This window comes from Ictidomys tridecemlineatus, chromosome 9, assembly GCF_052094955.1.
Source record: "Ictidomys tridecemlineatus isolate mIctTri1 chromosome 9, mIctTri1.hap1, whole genome shotgun sequence".
Lineage (NCBI taxonomy): Eukaryota > Metazoa > Chordata > Mammalia > Rodentia > Sciuridae > Ictidomys > Ictidomys tridecemlineatus.
The window spans coordinates 111,078,217-111,104,271 of record NC_135485.1 but is presented as its reverse complement, the minus strand read 5'-3'; the positions used below and the strand labels follow the sequence as shown (position 1 = coordinate 111,104,271).

Genomic DNA, 26,055 nt, shown 5'->3' with positions numbered 1-26,055 from the left:
TCATGACTTATTTAGTTGTACTCAATTTCTAGACATTTCAGTGACATAAAATGTGGATAATACTTCCATCCCTTCTAGGAAAGCTAATGAAGACTGAATAAAGGAAGTACTTTCATGCAAGAAATGATTCTTCTGAATATTGAGATTAATAAATTATGAAATGTTTAGATCCTCAGTAATCCTTGGGAAAGAGACTTAGAGGTTAAGACAGGTTTGATGTTTTGGTGTTGTTTTGTTTTTGTTCCCTTTCACCTCTCAGATTACATGGTGCTTCTATGGAAATACTGGACTTTTCAGCAATTTGTCCTGTTTGTTTGGATGCACACATTGTTGGTATATATCCTGACTGATTTGACAATGTCTGTTGGCTTTCGTTTTCCTCACTGAACTAGCAGCATATGTCATCAAGGTTAGCTCCTGTGGAAATTTAATATTTAGTTTTGAACTGAGTTTAACATTTGTCTATGAATAAATTTATCCCATTGACCTCTGCAATTATACTTCCTGGTTTTCACCTATTCCTTCACTTGGAGCGGTTTGGAAGAAGGCAGAGGGAAAACAATTAGGAATCTTGGCAGTTTAGGATCTGTTCAATGAGAGCAAGGGGTGAAGCAAACTAAAACCACTAGTTGCAATATATTTAAGTTCTTTATGTCACTTAAATCATCTATTGAAGCTACAGGTATTACACATTTCATTTGGATTTGTAATTCATATATAAAATTCTGAAGAGTGGGTGATATTTTTAGGAGATAATTGAATAATTTATTTAACTTCTTAAAGGTGAGTAGGAACATTATGTAGATTATATGACTCTTCATACTTTTACAAAGTGAAGCCCATTAAATAACTATCAGCACTATAGAACTCAGGACTAATGAATTATGTCTCATAACCTCAAAATGATTCTTGATATATCTAATGTAATTTCTTCAACAAAGATTTATGATTCATTTGATGCTTATTCTGTTCAGCCCAAAAGGTAGTGCAAGAAATGGGCCAGGAACAGCATGAGGAATGGGGAGGGGGAAAGAGGGAGATTGGTTTGTCATATGATAATATTGGCTATATCATGTTTGAAGTGAAAGGAATTATCTCATGAAAAAAAATATATCTGTATAGTGTGGTTTTTAACAAAAATATTTAGCTGTTAGAAACAGTTCTTATTTTGTGTTTATTTAGTAGCTAGTTGTTAGTTGATTATAAGAAATAGATGACAGAGATGCAAGAGAAAGGTTCTCCAGATCTTCTGTCAAAAAAAGAAAGAAAAAGAAATTTGCTAAAATACCTTTTCTGTCTAGAAATTGAGTGGTACTGCTACTACTTTTCTGACTGTTGAAAATCAAATATTAAAACTTCTGGAAAGGGGAAGAACCTTCTAAATTTTGTTCACCAGTGTATCTTCAGATACTAGGATATGTCTGCTCCAAGAATGGAGTTAACAAGTAGTATTGTTGTAAGGTGGTTTTTTTAACTAGTTAAATTATGTTGTATAAACATGTAAGTGACTATATATATTAGAATATAATTTCCATGCACATTAAAAACTAAAACTTGCACTGTATCTTGGTTTCTATTGTGTTGTATATAATAATCAGCAATATCAAAAATAAGTACATACCTACCTAATAAAATACATAAAGCAAAGCAGATACATGAGGAAATGTGAGATAAATCATAACATCCAAAATGCTTGGCATGGTGGCACAGGCATGGTGGCACAGGCCTGTAATCCCAGTCTCTTGGTAGGCTGAGACAGGAGGATGTTGAGTTCAAAGCCAGCCTCAGCAATGTTGAGGCACTAATCAACTCACTGAGACCTTGTCTCTAAATACAATACAAAATAGGGCTGGGATGTGGCTCAGTGGTTGAGTGCCCCTGAGTTCAATCTCCAGTACAAAAAAAAATGCATGGGAATTAATTATTATTTTTTAATAAATGGTGATACCTGTAGGAAAATAATATTCAAGAAAGTCTTATTTATATGTAATTACATATTGTATTTATATGCAGTATAATTACATTCCCCTTTCCATAAATTTTAAAAGATTGCTTTAAAAAGTAATAATATTTATTTCTTAGTGCTTTTGAATTCTTATTTCCTTGCCAAATCCAGGTAGAATGTGTTTCTTAACAATGTCTAATTTTGACACACTTCTACAGAAAGAATGACAGTAAAATACATTTTGGTTAAACTATCTTTCCCTTGAGAACATTGACTATTGCTCCTGAGGAATGCTTTGCAAATTCTTCATATTCTGATATATCAAGCATCTTGTTTTTTCCTTTTTAAAATTTTTCTGTGTTCTAAATTCTAGTATATCATATTATAGCTATTTTAGGTTAAACATTATTCTTGTCATGAATGTTTTCCCAGAATGGATAACAACTATGATTTCATCTTATGCTTGGAAAGTTCATAAAGTATTATTTTGAGCAGTAGAGCAGATACTTATTTGTCTGTACTTGCTATTGCAAAATTGCTCCAAGGATAGCTCCAGGGTGCTTTCTAAATTTGAAATGAGAAACCCAAACAGGAAAGTCAGCACATTTATCATACTTCTTTTTTTATGGACTCACACACACATACACATACACACACACACACACACACACACACACATATATGTATATGTGTGACTATATATATAGTCACACATACACATATACATATGTACTTTGCTGCTTTCATTATTATCTATTGGTATAATTTTGAACTGCAAACAACTACTGAATGAAATTTTAACTATTAGTTCCTTGAAATATTCATTCATAAATTTCACACACATGTAACTTGCAGTAGCATCTTTGTACCCCTTATGCCTCGTATTGTATTTTTTCCCCCTGTTTCATTCAAGTTACAGATTTAATGAAAACTTGTTCAGGGAGATCAAATTATATTTTGTTGTTTATTATAAGTGTTTTTTACAACTGTGAAGTCAAAGTTTTGAGATGAAACTTGAGTCCTCACAGCTGCTGGCAGGTGAAATCCGAGTGGGATCTGTGTAAGATTGCAGGCCTCTGCAGGCTGAGAAGTGTTGCAGCTCTGGATGCTGGGCCATGCCCTCCAGTGTTACAGCAGACCTCAGCAGCTCACCATCAATTTCTTCTTCTTTAAAGTTCTTGTCTTTGAATTTGAAGAATGAAATCTGTAGTCCACAATGAGTGAGTGCAACAGTAGGATTTATTAAAGAACAGGAATAGGAATTTTAACAATAGGGGGCCTGAGAGCAGGTTTTCTCTGCTGGAGTATGCTGGTCTAGGGGTTTATATAGCAATTGGGTCACTATGATTGGTCCATATTTATGCTAGTTAGGGTTTGAAAAGTAATAATGCCATAGTTTAGCCCCAAATCCCATTCGGGTTTGCCTTACTTCCATTTTCTCCCTGCTTCCTGAAGCCAGAGGTTGAAGTCCTTGAATAGTGCATGCTCAGTAGGGTGACTGGAGTGGCAGTGCTGCTGAGTGGCGTGCACTTCTGCAGCGGGTATCCCCACTGTGTGCAAGCTGGGCTACCTTAGGGAGATGGATAGGCTTGTGCAGACTCACCTCTTTGCTTGCCACCTGTGCTTCAACTCACCTGCCCCTACACTGCTCTTCTGTTCCACATGCCATTACTCAGCAAGAACCAGTAGTCTGGCTGCAAGCCTTGGGGACCAGAAAGCCATGTCCACTGTATTGTCTGGTTTTTACTAAGTTTTCCTAAAACATGGTTGCTGTAAACTGTAGACATCATTTATCTTTATGATATTTGTGATTTGGGAATTCAAGCAGACTGCAGCAAGGGGAGTTGAGCATTGTTCTCTGCCTTCTGGTATTAAAGGCTTCATTTAGAAGACAAAGCTGTTTTACTCACACATTTGTGCTTGAAGACAGTCTGCTGATTATCCTTGATGGGATTCTCAGACAAGTCATCCTTGTGGACTTTGCTTCCTCACACCACAGAAAATGAATTCTTGTATCAAATGTCCTGAGGCCCTGAGAAGGCAAGGTGCCTCTACAACCTGGCCTTGAGAGTGTCATGCAGTGTCACTTCTATTGCATCTTTTAGTCAAGGCAGCCACAAGGGTCCACACAGGTTCAAAGGAAAGCAACTAAGGCCTTCTACTCAAGGGGCATTTCTATGACAAGTGGGATAGAGCATTTATTGTTGTGAACATCTGTAGAAAGTACAATCCCTGATGGCAACACAGAGAGACTGCGTGTTCACTTCAACCCCCACACTAAAACAGAAACTGTCTGCCTCATGATTATTGAATAGTCCTGCTAATTATTCAAATGGGAATTAAAAAAAAAACAAGTTATAAGCCTTCTATCTGAATTTCTCAGAAGCAGTTGAGCAGAGATGATGATGCCATTCTAATATAATGTATTGTATCTAAATCAGTCATGAAGGAATTCACAGACTTCCAGTGCTGTTAATGCTCCTATACAAAACTTTCTAGAGAATCTTGGAGAACACCTAATGCAGAGTCTTATTTATACACTGTATTATGATTGTGCATATGAAGAAAAGCTGGCAGTTTTCATTTGTGAAAAAGCAGTAATTGTTTACAATTTATTATTTCTCTTCTTGTCTATACTTGTGTGTATGGAATGTATGTATGTGTTTATAATGCATATATAATATATCACAGGAAAGATAATATATGGACATAAATGTGTGTATGCATATATGTATATGTACACACATATAACTCTATACAATGTATTTTTAATATACTTTTTATGTTGGACATTTATTTATTTATTTATTTTTCTGTGTTGCTGAGGATCACACCCAGTGCCTCACATGTGCTAGGCAAGTGCTCTACCACTGAGCCACAACCCTAGCCCCTACAATCTATTTTTAAATATACTAAAATTTTATATCATATTTAAAAGAAGGCAACCATAATGGCAAGGGAATGCATTTTAGAGCATTAGAATTATTGAAGCTTGAGCTGAATGCCCTGAATGTATTTCTATCAGAAATATTTGGAATGGGAGAGAATAGTAGTAGGAGGAATAAAACTTTGGTCATTAGGTGGGAATTTGGACTGTGATCTTTTAGTTTTATTATGAATATTAGCAAAAGCAGCATTTAATTCTCTTCCTAAAAATGGGCATTGTATTAGTTTATAGGGCTGCCATAACAAGGTACTACAGGCTGGGTGGCTTAAACAACATGAATTAATCAACTCACTGTTCTGGATCTAGAAGCTTGAGTTCCCGTATAGGAAGAAATGGTTTTTCCTGATGTTTTTCTCTTTGACCTGTATCTGGTTTCTCTGTGTTTCACGTGGTCTTTCCCTGTGTGTCTGTGTCTTAATCTCTTCTCATATGGATATCAGTCAAAGTGAATTGGACCAACCTAATGACCTTTGCTGAAGGTAAATCACCACTAAGACCCTATCTCAGGGGCTGGGGTTGTGGCTCAGTGGTAGAGTGCTCACCTAGCACATGTGAGGACTGGGTATGATCCTTAGCACCACATAAAAATAAATAAAGACATTGTGCCCATCTATAACTAAAAAGTATTTTTTAAAAAAGAAAAGACCCTATCTTGGGCGAGGGTTTTAGCTCAGCAAGAGTGTTTGGCACAGGATATGATATGCCTTAGCACCACATAAAAATAAATAAATAAAATAATATTTAAAAAAAATAAAGACCCTATCTCCAAGAAAATGTGAGAAGTGTGTTCAAAACATGCAGTTTCAAGGAACAAATTTTATTATAAACCCGACAACTATCCAAACATGTATCAAAATATTAAAGGTTATTCTTGGTATAAAGCAATGAAAGTCCCAGAATTGGGGTCTTAAGAGATAAGCCTCCTTAAATTTAATGGTGCCTTTTACTTTTTATAGTTTTGTTCCAGTTTCTAAGATATAATTAATTTCATGTCCATGTTTTCCCTAATAAGTTTTAACTTTAGTTTATTAACAATTTCAATGTAATTCCTTCATATCTTGTTAAAAATTCTCAAGATTGTATTATCCTTCAACAATATATTTGTGAAAGTATTTTTAAACTTTAATTTTTTATTTTTTTAAAGAGAGAGAGAGAGAGAGAGAGAGAGAGAGAGAGAGAGAGAGAGAGAGAAATGTTTTTAATATTTATTTTTTAGTTTTTTCGGCAGACACATCTTTGTTTGTGGTGCTGAGGATTGAACCCGGGCCCCACACATGCCAGGCGAGCACGCTACCGCTTGATCCACATCCCCAGCCCAAACTTTAAATTTTTTTCTCACTAATTTTAAGGTCTTCACTTCCTTCTTTTGCAAATTTTTATCCATCTGTATTTTCACTCTATTTTTTTTTGTTTTTATAAAATACTGTGAATTCAGTTTCTTTATAACAAAAGAAATAAGTAGAGAATGTGACTTTGTTTGACATAGAAGTGTTCAAAGAATATTCTGCACTTACCTCTTCCTTCTTTTTATGTCAGTGCTGCTTCCAGCAATAGTCTGTCTTGTAATTTCATAATGCTGTCAGTGATCTCGCCTGGTCATGTTCCTGTACTTCTGCATTGCCCAGGCTATTTGTAGAAAACATGAAGCTGATCATGTCGCTTATTTGTTGAATGGTTGATAATGATTCCTAATAACCTCAGGATTAAATACCTATGTTTTAAAGTTGCTAAGAAGGCCCCAGTGGTATTGGCAATCACCTCTGTCTCCAGGGTATTCTTCTTCAACTTCATGTGTCTTGCCTTGGTTCCAACCACATTGAATTTGTACTTCTCAGAATACGCTACGATTTTTTCATGTTTCATTACTTTGGACCACATTCTTTCCTATGCTTGGCCAGCATCTTTTATTCTCCCTAATGTCTCCCTTCATTTTTTATCAATCCCACTCATTTTACTTATGTTATTGAAGGACTGCTGTGTGCCTGACACTGTGCTCATCAGACAGGAAGGAACAAGGCAGCAGCAGTCCTGCGGTTCTCCTCCTGTTGTTACTTTTTGCATGATGTTACTCTTCACTGCTCCTTAATTTACTTCAATGGCAATATTTTGTCTTTTATCTTCATCAGTGTAGTATTACATTGCTAGGTTATGGCATGATTCAATGAATGCTGCAATGGGATGACTAGGTATGCCTGTTTGTGCTCAGTAAGTGTTATTTACAGTCATGATATAATGACTTGTATATTACCTGGGAATTTTTAAATTTTTCTTTGAATTCTGAAATAATATTTCATCAAGATCCTCTGTGTAAGCACAGAATTAAGGACAGTAATTCAAAGGAACTATTGAGAAGTTTGCAAAGTCTAGTATTTAACAACAAAATGTCATTATTGACTGGTGAATTTATCAACCAGAGAAATGAAACCAGTAGGAAATATAAGAGGGCATTATTTTTTAAAAAAAAAAATTCACATTTTTGGGATATTTGTGTTCATCAGGAGTCCTCATCTTTGCTTTTAATCCCTTTCAACTCATTGACTCAGGCCCACCTAGATTATCTAGAATGATCTCCCTTATCTAAAAGAACTGATTATGAACTCCAGTCATATATAGTAAACACCTCCACAGGAACATCTAGATTAAAGTTTAAATATCTGGAGTCTGTAGCCTAGCTGAGTTAGTATATCAAAACCCATCAAAAACAATTATAAACAGTATTTGCTAGCACTTAAAAAGATCTTTTTTTCCTGACATGATGGTAAGCACTTTACATGCATTAATTCATTTAATCATCACAATAATCTAATTTGAAGATATTATTCATATTGTACTGATGGAAAACTACAAAGAAATATAAATTTGATTTGAGAGTCTATTCCAATAGAAGATGGTTCAAATGCAAAATTTGTCCCTGGATATTTGTACTAAACATAATTAGTTAACAGGAAATTGTTCTGATATATGCACTAAAAGGGAATTGAAAACATTTTGAAATTGAGAATGCCACATACATTCAGCCAAATATAAATCTAACATATCATGATGAATTCATCTTATGGTCTTTCACATTGCTTTATATTTGTTTCAATAGGGCTTGATTATTTATTATGCATACAAAGAAGCATCCTGACACAGAGGTTTGTATCATTACTGTTAAGCATATTGGAAAGCAAGGAGAGAATGAATGTTATTGTATGTTCTCCATGAATCACAGTGGTGGTAGATTCAGGCTGAAATATACATCATGAAATAGACAGTTTAAGCAGAAGAGTTGCTAACAGTTTCCAAATGACCACTGGGTGGTGATGGGTACTATCTGTAATACAAAAAAAAAATCATATTTTTGTCTGTAGGAATTTGATCTGCAGTCCAGGGACAAATTATTCTGTAAAGGAGTCAGTTGAAGAATGTAACCCCCATGGGAAAATTTTTCCATTGATTCAAAAGGTCTGTGTTCCACAAAATCATATATATTTGTATTGATTAATAGCCTTAAGTACATAGAATAATGCTAGGTAAGAAAAACAATAGCAACCAATTAAAAATAAGTTTGAAGATATGTGTTTACCCATATGGAATATCTTTTTTTGCTATTGATAAATATATTGTTTTATCCTGGCACTTGCCATTCATTCTCTAGGGGAACAATAGAAAAATAGTTGTAAATCATTTTGAAGGAAGAACTTGGAACCCTCAGAATTTGAACTGTGAAGGAAAGCTGTATTATGTTCTGACACAGTTTTCCAAGGATAAAGAAATCAGATGTAAAAATATTTCTGGGTGGAAATAATTGAAAGGATAACTATTTAATTTACCCTATTCTTTCAGACTTCCTGATATATTTGAGTGAAATTCAGTATGAGATATGCTCAATGGGTTGGGAACCATAGGCAAACTGACTAACTCCAGCTTTGCGACTCCCAAGGTCTGTGGAGTAGAAACATAACAGGGAATAAAAGTACTATGTCTTGGAATTTTTCTGAGGTAAAAACAATACAGTTACTTCACATAATTAAAATGTGAAGTAACTAACATGCATAGTTAGTACACAAGACTGTGTTCATCATGAAATATTACTTCAGTGTTTGTGAAATGAGTTATCCTTTTGTAGGTTAAGTTTTTCAATTATGTCATAAATACATGGTTCTTGGATATTGGAAAAGGGACATGGAAAATGAACACTATCATGTCAATTTTGTTTTAAGGCTACAAATGCTCATTTGTAGTAATCTATACTAGCGCATTGACTTGCTTACTAAATGTAAATAAATCTAACAACCTGTAAAAAAGTATCTAATATAAACTACATATGAGTTAACTGTACTCTAGGCACCTTCAGTAATTTGAATGTTTTCATTTTGCATGAAAAAGATAAATGCTTCTTCTAATAAATCTTTGGCATTTTTTGCTAAATTTATTAAAATATAAAATACATCGAGTACATGTTTTTTTAGTGCTTTAAAATTGAATTAGATAAAAATTAGAAAAAAATAAGAGAATTCTAGTAATTAAATGAAATAGGGGTACTATAGCAAACTGGAAAGAAAGAGTAAAATATTGATGCTTAGGTTTTGCATCTCTGTTTTTTTATGAATCTTGAAAGAAACATTTTGTAGAGTACAACAATAGTAGAGAGTCATTTCATGTAATAGCATATTCTTTGTGGTATAATAAAAGATTATATGAGACTACTCAGTCAAAAATGCAGAAGTGATTTCGACTCTTCTATGATTTGCAGATTTCTGACAAAGGAGTGTTCCCTTGAAGATCTGATCATTTTAGGTGTTCATATATTTATAGTTACCTAGAAATAAATGAGACTAGTACTTAGAATCTAATCTTAGAATAAGTAATTTTTGTGACTATCAAACGTTTTTTTCTTGTTTTTAACCCCTTATTTTATAATCTTATAATTAAATGCAATTTCAGCACTAAATCATTTTTCCTTTTCTTTTAAATATTGGCTCTATTTCTATTAGCACAATTCAGTGAGATTGACTGCTTTTTGAAAGTTGTCAACTATTTTTATGTACAATATTACTAAGACATTTTGGCAATCAAACCTACCCTGGAAAAATTAACAACAAGAACCAAGGTAATTGTCGCACTGAAGACTTAATATTTGCACATACATTTTTGAGAGAAAAAATAAATCTATTGAAAATGTCAGAAATATAATTCAAATTTTTTTTTGATTTTCTTCAAGTACAAAATATAATGCATACATTACATGCTTCAGGAGGTGATTTTTTTGTTTGTTCATTTGTTTTTGTTTGTTTTTCCTTTTTTTTTTTTTTTTGCATCTTGCTCACCCTTTCCTCTGTCACACAGAAGCCTTTCACATAGAGAAAGCATAGGCTGAATATCACATAATATTTCTGTTAATCTCAATCAATTATAAGTAAAAATAAATTATACACCTAATTTTTAAAGTATACATATGTGTGTTTTATATAATAACTACTATTTCATAAATTGTATTTAATAATAATTATGGAAGAACAATATGTTGGAACATAATAATGATTTTTTTTTGTCCTTATTAACTGATAGCTGTTGATATTCGACTTTCTGTGTGGTGCAGTTTCTGTATATCTGAATGAGTCCTTCATACAATGTTCTAACTACTGACATCACTCTTTACAAAAGGGCCCCAAATGTCTAGAAAGACATGTATTTTAATTTTTAGTCAGCCTTCTTGAGACATTCCCTAGTAAGGAGCCTCTGATGGAATTTTGTGCACTTCATGCAATACATTTACAACCTAAATTCTTTTCACAGAAGAGCAAATTTAGCATATAAATTTGTAGGTTGGTGCCTCTAATGGTTATTTGCATTTCTGGTTGGAAGTAATGGTGAAAAATGTATCGATTTTTCAACCCATGGATGCTGCAAATCTACTTGAATATGCAATGCCTTGACACTGGCTCCTGTTTTATACGTTACATTATGTAATAATTCCTGCTGTTCCATAAATTTACATTTTTATAATTTAGAAGTAAATGAAACTTTCTTTACACTAATAGAACTAGCTTTATAAGTACATTTGAATAATGAAGTAATTAAAATTGGGAAGTTTTTGTTTCATTTTATTCTCTGTTTTGTTTCCTAAAGGCTGTTTTTTGATGGCATTAGTGTTCAATCTGAATAATAAGCCATTTGCATTTGATGTAATTTAAAAAGTACAGAAGTCATCCTCACCTCAAGGAAGAGTTCCTACAATTTTGGCTGTGCCTAAACATGCCACTATGCTTTAGTCACTTAGTGAAAAGTTAAAAGTCCCTGTTAGTACAAAAATCCATTAATTTAAAGGTAGTTAAGAAAATAATATCTTCACATTAACAGTTTTAAACTAACCAACTACATTAGTCCCTTAAAATACCTCTGAATAAGTTTTTTTTTTTTTTTTGGAGGGGGACGGGGGTGGAGGGTACCAGTGATCGCACTCAGGGGTACTCAACCACTGAGCCACATACCCAGCACTATTTTTCATTTTATTTAGAAACAGGATCTCATTGAGTTGCTTAAGGCCTCAATTTTGCTGAGGCTGGCTTTGAACTCATGATCCTCCTCCCTCAGCCTTCTAGGCCACTTGGATTACAGGCATAGGCCACTATAACCAGGGAGGTTATAGTGGCCTATGCCTGTAACCAGGGAGGCATTCAGAAAATGAAATGAAATTTAACCTCTTATCAAAAAATAGTTTCCTGAAGGAATTCAAGAAAGTTCACTATTTTGAGGTCAATGTCAGTGTTTCACACGTCTGTTTACTTCATTTGTTTTAATGACTGACTATATCTTAACACATTATATTTTTCTTGTTTTTATAAGTCAGGAAAGACCAAATATGATCAAACCTTCTATTGGCCACTCAGAAATCTACAGACTTTTTATGACACCATAGAAGTCATTTGTAAGTATAAGAATAGTCATATACCTTACATGACAAAGAATAAGCTTTCATGTGAAATTACTCCCCACTAGTGCTGTATTCTCCAAAATGTTTCTTTCAAGATACATAGTAAACAGGGATGCACAACCTAACCATCAATGTTTTACTTCTTTTTTTCCAATTTGCTATAACAAACCATTTATTTAATTGGTATATTTCTATTATTTTTGCTTTTTATTATTTATAAAGTAAATCATGAAGAAAAAAACATATTTTATATTTAAATAAATTGGACACAAATGGAAATTTTGAAAATAATAAAGAAGAAAGTAAAATCTTATTTTGGTCAATAATTAATAATCAAAACTTATAATAATTTTGATAAATTTACATTTAGTAACAAAATCTTATTGATATTTTAGCATTTATTACAAAACTACTCATTTTTCTGTCTCATGTAGTAATTACATGGCCATTAATTTTCTAATTATTTTTGAACTTTTTTCCAAAAATTCTCTGTCTTTAAATATTTAATGTAATATGACTTCAAAGATAATATTAGTTATTTTATATGACATTCAATTTAAAATGTAAATATGTATAATGTAATTTTTCATCTGTAAATTTTAATGCATTTACTGTCCTTTGAATTAATAATTTCCCCAATTGTTTTTGCCTTTAAAAAATCAGTATTTTATATTACTTACTGATTTTTATATTTTGTTTATAATTTAATTAAGTTATTGCCTTTCTATGAGTTTTATTTTTTCCTTTGTGTTTTCTTTTTTTTTTTTTAATCCTCTTGGTTGTTTTGTGTTGTTGTTGTTTTGTTTTTCTTTTCCTAAGTCAAAGTTAGTGATTTAGCAACAATTTTCTTACATTTTGGGTTTTAAAGCTATAGCTACCTTTATCTAATAATTTATATCATATTTTATTGAAAAGCAAGGTTTGAATTGTACTGACAATTATTTAATTGCTTAGTACATAAGCAATATTTCTCAATATTGAGAAAAATTGCTTTCCTGTTTTCTTAAATGATCAATATATTCAACAAAGTATATTAATTTATTCTATTTTAAAAAATGTATTGGACATAACTTTTCTGTATTTATATATGAATATATAACTAATGTAATTCCACATCACATACAACACAAAAATGCACAGTTATATTCCTGTGTGTATGATATATTAAAATAGATTCTATTGTCATGTATAACTAAAAAGAGCAAATAAAAAATTTTTAAAAATTGTTCAACCCTACAAATGTGAATAAAATACATTAAGTTCTAATGTATTTAAAACATATTCCTTGTATTACTAGTGAAGGAGTAAGAAACTTATAATTGGTTATAGATAGTATTCTCATTTTATTTACACTGAGTCTTTGTGTATGCATGTGTGTGTATGTGTGTGTGTGTGTGTGTGTGTGTGTGTGTGTGAGAGAGAAAGAGAGAGAGAGAGAGAGAGAGAGAGAGAGAGAGAGAGATTTTGTGTGTGTGTGTGTGTGTGTGTGTGTGTGTGTGTAAGAGAGACTGGGTGGGGATTGTACCCAAGGGGTGCTCTACCAATGAGTTATACCCAAAGACCTTTATTTATTTATTTAAGTTTTGAGATAGAGTCTTAGTAAGTTCTAAGGCTGTCCTTGAATTTAGGGTATCCCTGCCTCAGCCTCCAAAGTTGCTGGGATTGTACGCATATACCACAATGCCATGCATTATTTTATCCACATTTATGTTGTAATGTAAGAGTCTGGCAATAATTTTTTATGTATTAGGAATATTTGAATTTTTTTCTTAAATAGGAATATGTAAAATGTTGTATTAGAGATATAAAATAAATATTATTATCAATATAGGTTTCCTGTTTCTCACTGACACCTGTATTATTTTGTAAAATTCTCTATGGCAACAAGACTTTGGAATGTTTTTTCAAAAAGCACATGTTTAATTAAACTGCACTACTGAGGTCTTTTTTTTTTTTTAAGAAACTTCTCTTTTCATCATTCAAAGTTTATTTTAATGAAAAATGTTTTACCTTTATTTAGTAATATTTATGTCATTTTCCCAAGGTAATTCATGAACTTGTGGGAGGATAAAATAAAAAAAAAGTTAAATCCAGGAACTTATTTTTTAGATGCTAACCAAAGTGCTATACAGAGTAGTTTGCATCATGTCATTATAGTGCAAGGTTTTGATTTATTTTTGAAATGTAAACATGGGGTTTGAAGAATATCTTTTGCTAGTGTTTGTTTTTCACATAATTATCTATTTCTCTGCTGATTCTCAGAAATTATCTCCTCTCAGTTACATATTACTAAGGCTTTAAAATTTTTTTTTCTTTCCTCTTTAAAGTGAAGAATGGCCTAGAAATATTATTTGAATTTTTACTGTTCTTTTAATCACACTATTAACTCTTTTTTGTTATAATTTATCTATTACTTATTGTCCTAACTTGTAGTTATTATACTAATTCCTGTGTTTATGATAAATAAAACTTAAATTAAAATATGAATGTAATTTAATTCCTGCAAAATATGAAAACTCAGTCATTTACATGGCACTCCCAAGAACCCATTTTTTGACAGGCCAATTAATCATCTTAACAAGTAAATGGTTGTATTCTTCCATTTGCTTATTTTTTTTTAACACAAAATTTGGAATGTAGTTTCATTTTTCAATATTTCTGTCATAAAATTTAGGTAGTGAAATTTAATGTACATTGTGTAAGCAGATATCACTGTTTTTTTTTAATTCATCCTTGCTTAGTTAACAGCATTTTCCCCTGCTTGACTATTTTCCTATTTTGAAATAACAAAGCTCCATTTTACTTCATAGAGATGTATACAAAACCTTTCATCTGATCTTATCAGAGTTTATTGCCCTAATACTTGAGATGTATTCTTTATAAAATAAAAGCCTCATTGGTAACTTGGGGAAGGAATTTTTTTTCCTTGTTCACAGTAAAATACTATTTCTTGGAACATGACAATAGTTCAGTAAATATTTAATGAATATATGCGATTGTTTACCCAGAGGAATAAATCGATAATACTCTTCAAAGTCTATTTCTTCACTAGTAGGAATCTTCATTCCAATAGAGGGAATTTTAAATATAATACTGCTTTCTACTCCCAACTTGTGTGGAATTGTTTGTTCCAAAGGTCATGCAAAGAAGTGGTAGAGAATATTAAATTTAAATGAAAAAAACAAAACCTATATTTGAAAGCTTTAGGAAGACAAAGAGGAATCATGACTCCTCCTGTTTGACACACACTGGACATGAATTTCTGTCTCTTGAGAAGATAGTGTCCAGAAGATATTTTTAAATTCTGATTAGCTTTTTATTAGATATCTATGTTGTATATCAGACTCTAGTCCTGAACAAATTAATAATTCAGCTAAGGGGGAAACTTAAGAGCCCTGGGTTCATTTCTTGCACTTCTTTTTCCTTGAGATTATGACTCCATTCTTTCTGGATGACTTGTACCTCCCTATGTTAGTTTTCTGTTGGCTATGACCAAATATTTGAAAAATGATCTTAGAAGTGAAAAGATTTAGTTTGGCTCAGTGTTCAGGGGGTTTGAATCCATGGTCACATGGTTCTTTCTGACATGAGGTGGAACATCATGGCAGAAGGGTATGTCAAGCCAAGCTGCTCACCTGAAGGTGGCTGGGAAGCACAGAGTGGAAGGGTTGGAGATGGAATATACCCTTCCAGAATATGCCCCCATGACTTCCTTCCTTTGACATAAAATTGTGGATCCTTCAATGAATTAATCCACTGAGAAAGTCAAAACCATCACCATCCAATAACATCCCAAGGGCCCTACCTCTGAACATTGCAGCACTTTGGATCATGCCTTCAGCACAGAAGACTTTGGGGGACATTGATGCTCTCATTTTTATTATTTGCCTCTTTTTTCATTGATAAAGGATCTAACTTATATTCTTTCCATTTAATTCTTAAAATGGGTACTTACATAAATGAATATCAGCATTCTGTATTCAACTTTAATATCACTTTGCTGTTTATGTATTGTGATAAATAAAACTTAAAAGAAATTAAAATATGAATTTTCATTTCTTTGCTGTACTTTTATTTTAATTGTCAAATTCCTCCCTTAGATTGTCTGTTTTCATAAAATGCTATGCTAATTTATCACTGGGAAGCAAGGAAATAATGCAACCACACACTTGACTGTCTGTGATTGAAGTAAACAGCATATACCTGGTGATCAATAATCAACAGATATTGAATGCAGCAATGCATATGTTGCTGATCCTGATGCATATCTGTTATTTACATAGTGATTTATGGACTGAAGAGCTAGCAGAGAAGATTTTGTTTTACACAATATGCACAGTTGACACACCATGCTAGCTGAAATTCAAGCCATATGTTTTTGGTAATTGGTATTGTTTAACTAAGCCATTTAACAGAAAAATTTTGTATTAAAACTATGTAAAATGAGGATTGAATATATGTATATTCAATTTCATCACTTATCAAATAGCATGCAAATTAAAGTTAAAATGTGATCCACTATGTCCTTAATGGCTCTGGAAAGCAGAATTTTGAAATGAAATATGACTCTATCCCTACCTATCAGCCAGCAAGGTAAGGAGATGAGTCCTACTTCCAGAAGGAAGCACATTTTGCCAACAACCTATATGAGCTTGAAGGTGGATTCATTCTACAAGTTTTCCTAAGAAGCCAGCCTGGCCCACACGTTGACATTTGACTACTAAGATCCTGAGCAGAGTAGCCAGTTGAGCCTATCATGTTCCTTACCTACAGATCTTTAATACATTAGATCAGTGCTGTTACTGCTAAGTTTGTGTGAATTTGTTATGCAGCAATACACAATTAATAGACTATTAAAATTTTAATAGGAAAAGTGTCACAAAACTAACTGTTGTTGTGAATGTGGAAAACTGAAAACCTCTGTTTTTGTGATGTAAATCAGTATAGTTTGTTCAGAAACCTGGTGGTATCTACTTAGGCAAAACACAAACCACATGAGCATACCCTAAGAACTATTATGATTTTAGATGTTTTCCCAATATAAACCTGTTTCTATACTGACCAAACAAGTATAAGAATGTTTATGGATATTCGATACAGCCCCAAACTAGAAATAACTCATGTCTATTACCAATAAAAATATACAGAATTGTGGTATTTTCATCCAATGGAAACTGTATAGCTTTTAGAATGAACCAACTGTTGCTATATATGGATGAATGTTAAAAACATACATTAAATAAAATGTCACCCATGTAAGAATATATGTCAATTTATAATTCTGTTTGGATAATGATCAGAAATAGGCACAGCTACTTCATGGCAATATCAGTGATACTAATAATTGATTAAGTTTGGAGCTACAGTGGTGATTGGGAAGGGATGACTGGTTTAGTGTGCTGGCAATGCATGATTTATGCATCTCAGTACTGATTATACAGATATGTTTTGAAGATACATTTTACTATATATGTGTGTGTTATGCATTTTCTATTCTTTAGCTAGAGAGTGGAAAGACAGCATAGAAAATGACAATTGAGGATAATAATGATAATTAATGTTTTTGTTGAAATATTTCTTTTATTTGACTGAAAAGAGAAAAGAGAAAAGGGGTAAGGGAAAGTAGATGATAAATAATTTTGACATTTACAACTTTCTTTAAAATACAGTTTGCAGGGAGGATTCATACCACTCTGTAGTCTCCTGTGCTGCTGTAGTTCTCACTCCAATGGAACCAGCAATAGAAATGAAGAAAAGAGAAGAACCAAAATTTCCTGAGACTTCCAGACAGTAAGTTGTTCATTTAATTTTTCAAGATTTGTGAAATCAATCACAAAACTAAACAGAATAAACTTGATCAGAAACAGTGATGTAAAAGAAATGTGTTCATATTAGATTATGGGGAAAACAGAAATGAATCTTGCACATTTAAAAAAATTAATCTGTTATTTCAATAAATAACCACCATCTCCTAACTTTATGTGTTTGAACCACGTGTCATTTAAGTTGCTTTTGTTACCTTAATATTTCGGACATGAGTAAGTAATCTGGACATTTTACTTAACATTGATTGCAGATGCCCTGTTCTTGGATTGTGTTGGTTCAGTGTTCTAAAATGTAATCAGTTTTCAATATAAACTTCTTAACCTAAAGTGTTTTGCATTCTTATAAAGAATATGTAACTATTTATAAATATTTTCATAATCACAAAATAAAGCTACACTATTTAAATATATGGAGTCTTAGGAATTGTGAGGTATCATGTGAAACAAAGCACAGAAGGTTTCCAGGTTGCTGGCAACATTGTATTTCTTAATCTGGGTGCTGGTTGTCAAAGGTGTGCACATTTTGTGAAAAGGGCTTATGATATATATATATGCATTTTATGAACATGTGTATCTGTTCAATAAAATAGTTTCAATGGTAATATATAAAGTATATTTTGTCATTTAATAGTTCAGACTTTTATTTAAATTTATAATTGATCTTACATTAAATAAATCATAGAATTTTACTCTTATAATAACCCAAAGATTATTGAATCATGGTAACAAATACAATATATATTTACATCAAAGGTTCAATAAATTGCAATTATTACTAGTTAAACACTAAATAAATGAAAAAGAACAATCTGCTGCTGATTTCCCAGGGAAAATAGTCCAGTGTCTGTTTGAAGGTCTCAAATTAAAGACTATGTGATGCTTTAGTGCTGCCAGTGATTCATGGCTGACCCCTACAAGAACAGGCAAGAGATACCACTGGATTGCACTGTATTGTAGTTGTTTGCTTCTTGCATGTCTTCCTGCTGGATAATAAGTTTCTAAAGAGATTTTCCTAGAAAAGGGTAGTGTGTGATACTCTTTGTGAAGTCAATTAGGAAAAAAATCCCTTAATGCTATATTCTATATTATTGAATTCAAATGGACCAATGCATATATTTGATTGCATGAAGACATTCACTATTAATATTCTCATTATAGAGGAAACAATTACTAGCCAATGCAGAAAGTAATGATTGTAATTCAGTTTTAATATAATCTAAAAGTGAAAACAATTTAACTGTTCTTAATATAGTCTTATTTTTAGGTTCAAGTAGTCATTTTTTTGTCTAATAGGGAGAAAATTACATCTCATATTTGCCAAGTGAATTATATTAGAAAGCTTAAATGTATTTTCCTGCAATATGTTTGAGTTTACACAGGGAACTTATGTAGTTGTAACTTGGATCTTAAATTCTTTTAATTCTTTTTCAAGGACTCTGATCAAACTGGTGAGTGGTGTTATTACATGTATTTTTACCCAATCTTTTGCTACTTGGTAAAATGTCATTCTTATTCTGAGATATGTAATAGACCAGCATTCATATTTTCATTTAAACATTCTTCCTCAGCAATATGACTAATTTGTACAGATTTTATTAGCCCTTGCTATTTTGAGTCAGAGAGACCTTTTTTAAAAATCTCAGTTTTGCTATATGTTAGAAAGGAATTATTGGTGTTTTTCTAAGCTCTCTATGATTTATTTTCCCCGTCTGTTAATTGGGATGGTATTTCCACCCCCACTATGAGGATCACATGAGGTAATGTTAGTGAAGGACCAGAGATCCAGCAATCCATAAGGTGCTAGTTCTGTTGCCCTTGCCACAGCTTCAGCTATTGCCATTCTGGAGAATTCCAGGCATATATTCCTCTCCCAAAGGCTCTTTTGAATGCAAGTCTAATATTTAAAGTTGTTGAACACACTTGACCAATGAAATGTCCTACCAGAACTTCTTAAGTATGCCTAAAACCAGTTATTGATCAATTTTAGCCCCCTTAAAATCTTGATTCTTTCTGATTTCCATAGTTATGTAAAGCTACCATCATTTTTTTTCTTAAAATCTTAACATGTTTCCTTCCTCATATCTCACATTTTATCAGTTAACAGTTCTTGATTAATGTCTCCATTATATTTTTAATACCATTTGAGCAGAACGGGAAGACATAAATATCTCATGTTTTAATTTTTCTAATATTTCCCTTCAATTGTGATCTTAAGGAAGCTATTTAAATATTTTCTAGCATGCATTTTCAGTTGTGATCTAATTGAATTCATCTTTCAAATGGAGATCATATACCCTGTATACCACTGACTGTAATTTTGAGAATTAAATGATGGGTGTAAGTATATGGGGGAAAACCCACAATATAAAGTCAAAATTGTTAGCTGAAAATTAAGTTAGAATTCTTGATTTTAAATGAGAATGGACCCAAAGCAAACTGGCTTCAAAAAATGAAGCAGAGTGGTTGTTATTGTCTCATGGATATAGGAGAGAAGGGGTAGATGTGGTCAACACATATGCACAAATATGCCACAATAAACCCCACTATTCTGTATAGTTAAAATGTACCAATGAGAAAAAAGTATTGAGGTAGAAATTTATGTAGAGTTGGGTGTGGTACTCAACCATATTGTCAAGGATCCTTTTTCCTGTCTCCATCTCTTTGGTTTCCTGTCTTGTCCAAGAGTTCCCATTTTTCTTAGGTTCTTCAAGTGGTGACATTACTTCCTTCAGTAGCAACTGAGATAGATGCTTATCTTTTCAACAAACCAAGTAATACTAAATGGTTTCTCTTAAATAAAAACAGCTTTGAGTGTCATTGGTGTTGACTGCTTAGGTTGTTTGACTTCATTTTTCTGAAGCTGTCCCTTTACCCAAAAGTGTTTGATGACATGTCTAGAACCAGGTTTCCTGGAACATAAGAGAAATTGAAAGGAGAAGGTGATTCAATATTTGAAATATTAATGACTTTGGTAAAAGAAGGCAGAGATCGATGATGCGAGTCAAAATAATGGATGTTCAATACACTTTGCAATATCATCACCAGTCATTTTAAAAATTAGAATTCATTATTATGTTTGTAGATATTGAATAAAAATATAAAATATAATATGTGTATCTTCATTTTTTATTTTAAATAATGTTTACACGTTTAATTTTATTTCATGGTATTTGATCTGGTTGTACTATTGAAAGGCAGTATAACTTAGTGGCAAGGAGACTTTGGGCAAAGTTTTTAAATATTTTTCACTACCATAATTTGTTTACTTTATAAATTATGTATGATTCCTTTTTTACCTTGGTGATACTGGGAATTGATCCCAGGATCACAAACATCCTATGCAAGTGCTCTACCACTGAGCTAAGGCTCCACCCATTTGTTAGTTGCTTTGTAATGTGACAGTTACTTTGCCTCATATTGCAAGGTCTCAAACATAATAAGGAGGCAAGAATATATAAATTTTATAATTCTTTTTACAAGAAATATATTAAATAAGTAACCACATTGCATTTTTATAGATTGATTTATAAGACCCCTGTATGATATCAGTTTTATAGTCTCGTATTTCTCATAAGGTAAACTACTAGAAATAAGATAACAACCTATTGCTATGATACAGAAACATTTGAAGGATAGAAGTCGACATGCTTTCTTTGTATCAGGATTAAATTTAATTCAGGATGAAATTACTTCCTTAAGTAAATTTTCCCTTCTATTTTACAGGATTTTCATATAAATTCATAAACCACTGAATCTTTGAACCATAAGACTCATAAAGTTATCTAATTCAGAGCTTAACAAATCTCTTGTTAAGCACTGGAATAATTTTATCCATATAGGTGATTTGTAAGATTATACATAATCTTAGAGAATATGTAATAATATACATAAAACTATATAAAGATATTGTTTCTGAAGGTGTTATAATCTAGGTAAAGGGAAAAAGACATGCACCTAAAAAATTAAATCACTGTGTAACTAGAATATATACCATTTGTCCATTGTGAGGTATATATTTCGGTTAGACATATGATTATCTAAAATGAGATCTGGTTTATAGATCAATATAAATTGATGAAAATCAATTTAAAAAATTGGTTCACTCTAGTATTATAATAATTATTATTATAAATTGAGAAGAAACATTTCATGATTGAAATATTTATATTATCAACTTTTATACTCTGATTACAAATTATTATTTTTGGCAATTTCTTATTAAATATTCTCATGTATTTATCCATTTTAGGCATATTCAATAAGGAAAAATTGTAATTAGGAATTTCTATTAGGAACAAAGTATGCATATATTAGCACAATAAATGATAGGAAGAAAGTATGTAAATGTCTTAAGAAGGGAAGCTGCATTTTGTATATTATAGTAGGAAGATTCACAGGTTTTCTGTTGCTGATATATTCAAAATTCATCTTTATTCAGGAAACAGAGGTGTGGATTTTGCTTTACTTGCCAGTTTTCAGATACATAATTCAGAATATCATGGAAAGGATAAACTTTCTAGAAAATAGAAAAATTATGAACTCTCACAAAGAGTACACAGTTTTGAAATATTTCATCCTAAGCATAGAAAATTGGAGTCATCTAAAGTTTTATTAATTTATTAAAGATTACAGTATTGAAAGTATGCTCAAATATCTATCCAAATTGAACAGGTAACACAAAAACTATACATTTCTCCAATAAATTACATGCAATTGTGCACACATAACATGTACATAAAGAATAAGAATTTCAAGGTAATAAAATAATATTCATAATTGTTTTGGGGTTATGTCCATGCTTTATGTGAAATATGTTTGCCAAAATGTAAATACTCTGCACACACCATGACTCAATGTCTGAAATGAAGGGCTTTTATGGCCATTGTAATGTTAGAAATATAGGGATGAAAGAAAATAAATTTTCCTCTTATTTCTTTGTCTATTCCCATATTTAAATTTTATTTTATATGGAGGAATCTAATCTGATTGAGATATTTGATTCATCGGTTCAGTTTGTGGAATTAAAGTAGTAATTAATTGTAGTGGCTTTCACTTCAAGCTTCAAGGTCTCTTGTAGCGCCTTCTTATGTGGACATGACAAAGGTTCCTTGGGATTCTTAAGAGAGGGCACAGATGCTATTTTTCAGTACCAAAGTCTTATTTTCAAAGAATGGTTGAAACTAACTGATTGTCAGAAGGTACTTAAACCACACTGGTTAAGGTTCTATCTGTTCTTTGTATTTAGTTTCATCTGAATAATATATGCTGAATGTGGAAAAGTTAAGTACACTTTATAATATCAATAAAATAATTTTACAAACTGTAGTTGTATTAGGCATATATCAAAAAATATGTCATTAGCTAATTTTTGATTTTTCCTTTGTAAATTTCAAAAGGACCTATTTGGTTATGCTCTCACTTATTAATTAATCTGTCACAATAGGTAATTTTGGAGAGCTTGTTTGTTCTTGGCACTGTGCATAGGGTGTGAGATATTGTCAAAAAAGCAGATGTAGTCCCTCATAAAACTTAGAGCATAACCAGAGGAATGATCAATTAATTTCAACAAGAAATTCAAAATTGTAGCTGTGACCATGGCTATAATGTTTAGGTATATCTTGTTCTAAGGGTTCCTTGTAAGGAGTTTTAACATAGCCAAGGACATCAGGGAAAGCTTCCCTGAGTAAGACACTTGAGTTATGATCTGAAGAATAACAAAGTGAAAGAGCAAAGGAAGAGCTTTTCAGCAAATAGGACAGCTTGTTAAATTGCACTAGTGATGGGTCCTCACAGAGAAATACCAGAAGGCTTGTGTGAACAAAAGGAGGGCAAAACAGTTTTTAAATTAGGGCCCAGTGACATGATCAGATTTGCTTTTGAAAGTTTTCTCCTGGTTTGCTGTGGAGAACAAATTGTGTCTGATGAGAGTAGTGATGAATTGGAGCCCATTTGGGAGGTCTTATTTGTGAGCTCTCCTCAACTCCTGGCTCAGTGATTTTTCTTTGGAAGCTTGAAATTCACTGTGGTGAGTGTATTGACATAGCAGTTGGAAAATCCTACAAATCAGGGCTATGTCCCTCTTCCAGAGAACTAGCCCTTAACTTTTTGCCAGAACAACAACACTAAAGGGAGCATAAATTTCGTTGCCATGAAAACATTTCAATGATTCTGACAGTTGGTTGGAGTAGGGTACTGGCACTGGAAATGGTGAATTGTGAAAATAAAAGTATTTCAATGTATAGTTGGGCAACTTGGCAAATTAAATATAGTTGTAAAACTAATAACTTATATTTTGCCATGTACTGTATTACTAACTATACTTGTGCTAAAGCATGTTTGTAATCCTAACTTGCTATCTTGAATTGAAAGAAGAGTCTTGATATTCTCTGAACTTATGTGAACTTATGTGAGTAGTATTAATGGAAGAAGGTAAATGGTACACACATAGGTACACACACACACACACACACACACACACACACACACACACACACACATGCATTTTGAGCAAAATTGTTTTCTAAATCCCAATCATTAATTCTTATTGGAAATGTACAAAATGAAAGTAACTTTCACTGAGATTCTTTTGTAAATTCTTATGGTTCTTTACTAATAGTTTTCTTTCTTTTATCCTTCATCACTTGGTGCCTTGAAACTCTTCCAAATAATAAAAATCAAACTGAGGTATGGATAAGATTGATTCTCAGGATAATACTATTAACATAAAACAGCCCTCTGCCCCTCTGCCCAAGGCATGTTCTCAAAGAAACAACAACTGTTTCATGAGCTTGATTAATTCAGGGGTGAAACAAGCTGTCAGAGGAGGTAAGTGAAGAAATTTCTATGGAGAAAGCTGTTGTATAAATATAAATCTCTACCCCAAGTTTTGGAAGAAGTTGTAATTGGGGGTGGGTGGCTTTCTAATCACAAGCACAGTAAAAGGCTTTCAAAAAAAGCAATCAGAGAATTTCAGATGTGCTCTCTGTGGTGAGAAGCACTAAAGACAGATATTGATTTATGTCTTAGTGACATAGCCCTGCCCAAACAATCTAAAGACTGAGGGCCAGACAGTTGTGAAAGAGACATCTTGGATTTTAGAGCTGGTCAGGAAGTTGACAGGGTTTGGGGGGAGCTATGTAGAAGGATGAAGAGATTCAGTAAAGAGAAGAAAAAAATTTGCATCTACCCAACACTAGAGAACTCCAAAAGGAGACCTGTGAAGGGACCACTTGTGAACCCACTTACTGGTTCCTAAAGCCAAGCTACCTTAAAAACTCTTCTGGCCATCTGACACCTCTCCTCACTACTTTTCACTCTGGCAGCTAGAATACATGACCATGAGGTAGAGGAAGCTCAATTTTCTGGACTTTCCTTATGTGAGGCTCTAGAAGAGATCCTGACAACTTGTCCTTTTTCTTTGTCCTACTTGTGTGTTACTTATTTATTTTTTTCTTAAAACGATCTTTCAGGCCCCCAAAGCTGGATCTTTTCCTTTGCACTAATGCCTTTAAATCAGGGGTGATTCTTGCCTTGGGCTCTTCACGTCAGGGGACAGTGTTGTCACTTCTCCATCAGCAACCTCCTCCACAGAGCAAAGCTTGTAGGAAGCCAAGGGATCCCATCTACCATGAACCTGTTCCTCCACCAGTATCTGTGTACAGACATCCCTGATGATGAACCTCTGTTCTTCCCTCTCCCATATACCATCCATAGCCCAGAGACTGCAGAGGAACAGGTGTTTACCTGTAGTGTTGGACAGAATTTATGGGGCAGCTGAGGGTTCACCCATAGGCCTTCAAGGTCCTGGGTGTTCAGGGAGAAAACCAAGGTTAGAAGAAAAAAGAAAGCAGGCTAGACATTTGGTCAATTAAGCTCTCTCAACTTGTATCACTTGTGACAGAATTGGGTTCCATTGCCCTTCCATGTGTCATATTATCTCTTATCACCTTTTTGGGAGATGTGGTCTCATCATTCAATAGTAAATAATTAAAAAAAAAAGACCAAAGAAAGTTGATCTTTTCCAGACATGTGTTACTCAAGGAGCATTGGATTTTAACACACACACACACACACACACACACACACACACACACACAGAAAAAAAAAAAGATCTCAGAGAACCTGCTTACCTTGATGGATAATACTGTTATTTTATCTTTGTAGTCTTTATTGCTCCTTAGTGAGTCATTATATTTAGTCCCCTGTGCAGTCAACCTGTCAAGTCAGGAAACACTATGGTAACATTTGCATCTAGTTTGACAGTTGTTCTTGTACACTGAGCACACAAAAGCTATTTTTCAGATGAGTTGGGCAACTTGATAAGATGACTGGAGTGTTTCAGTTCACCAGTGCAGTACTCTTTATAGTGTAATAGAAATAAAAAATATATTGGATTCCTGAAAAAGATTGCAGGTGCATC

General features: G+C 32.8%; 1 protein-coding gene across 3 annotated transcripts in view; it reads left to right on the top strand.

Moving 5' to 3' along the window:
* Positions 1–26,055, top strand: part of Ccser1 (coiled-coil serine rich protein 1) — a 1,159,332-nt gene that overhangs the window by 238,394 nt on the left and 894,883 nt on the right. For all 3 annotated transcript variants that reach the window (XM_078021918.1, XM_078021919.1, XM_021734708.3), the window contains exon 5: positions 17,481–17,601. In XM_078021918.1, coding sequence (XP_077878044.1) covers positions 17,481–17,601 — 121 coding nt within the window. The remainder of the gene's footprint in view (positions 1–17,480; positions 17,602–26,055) is intronic.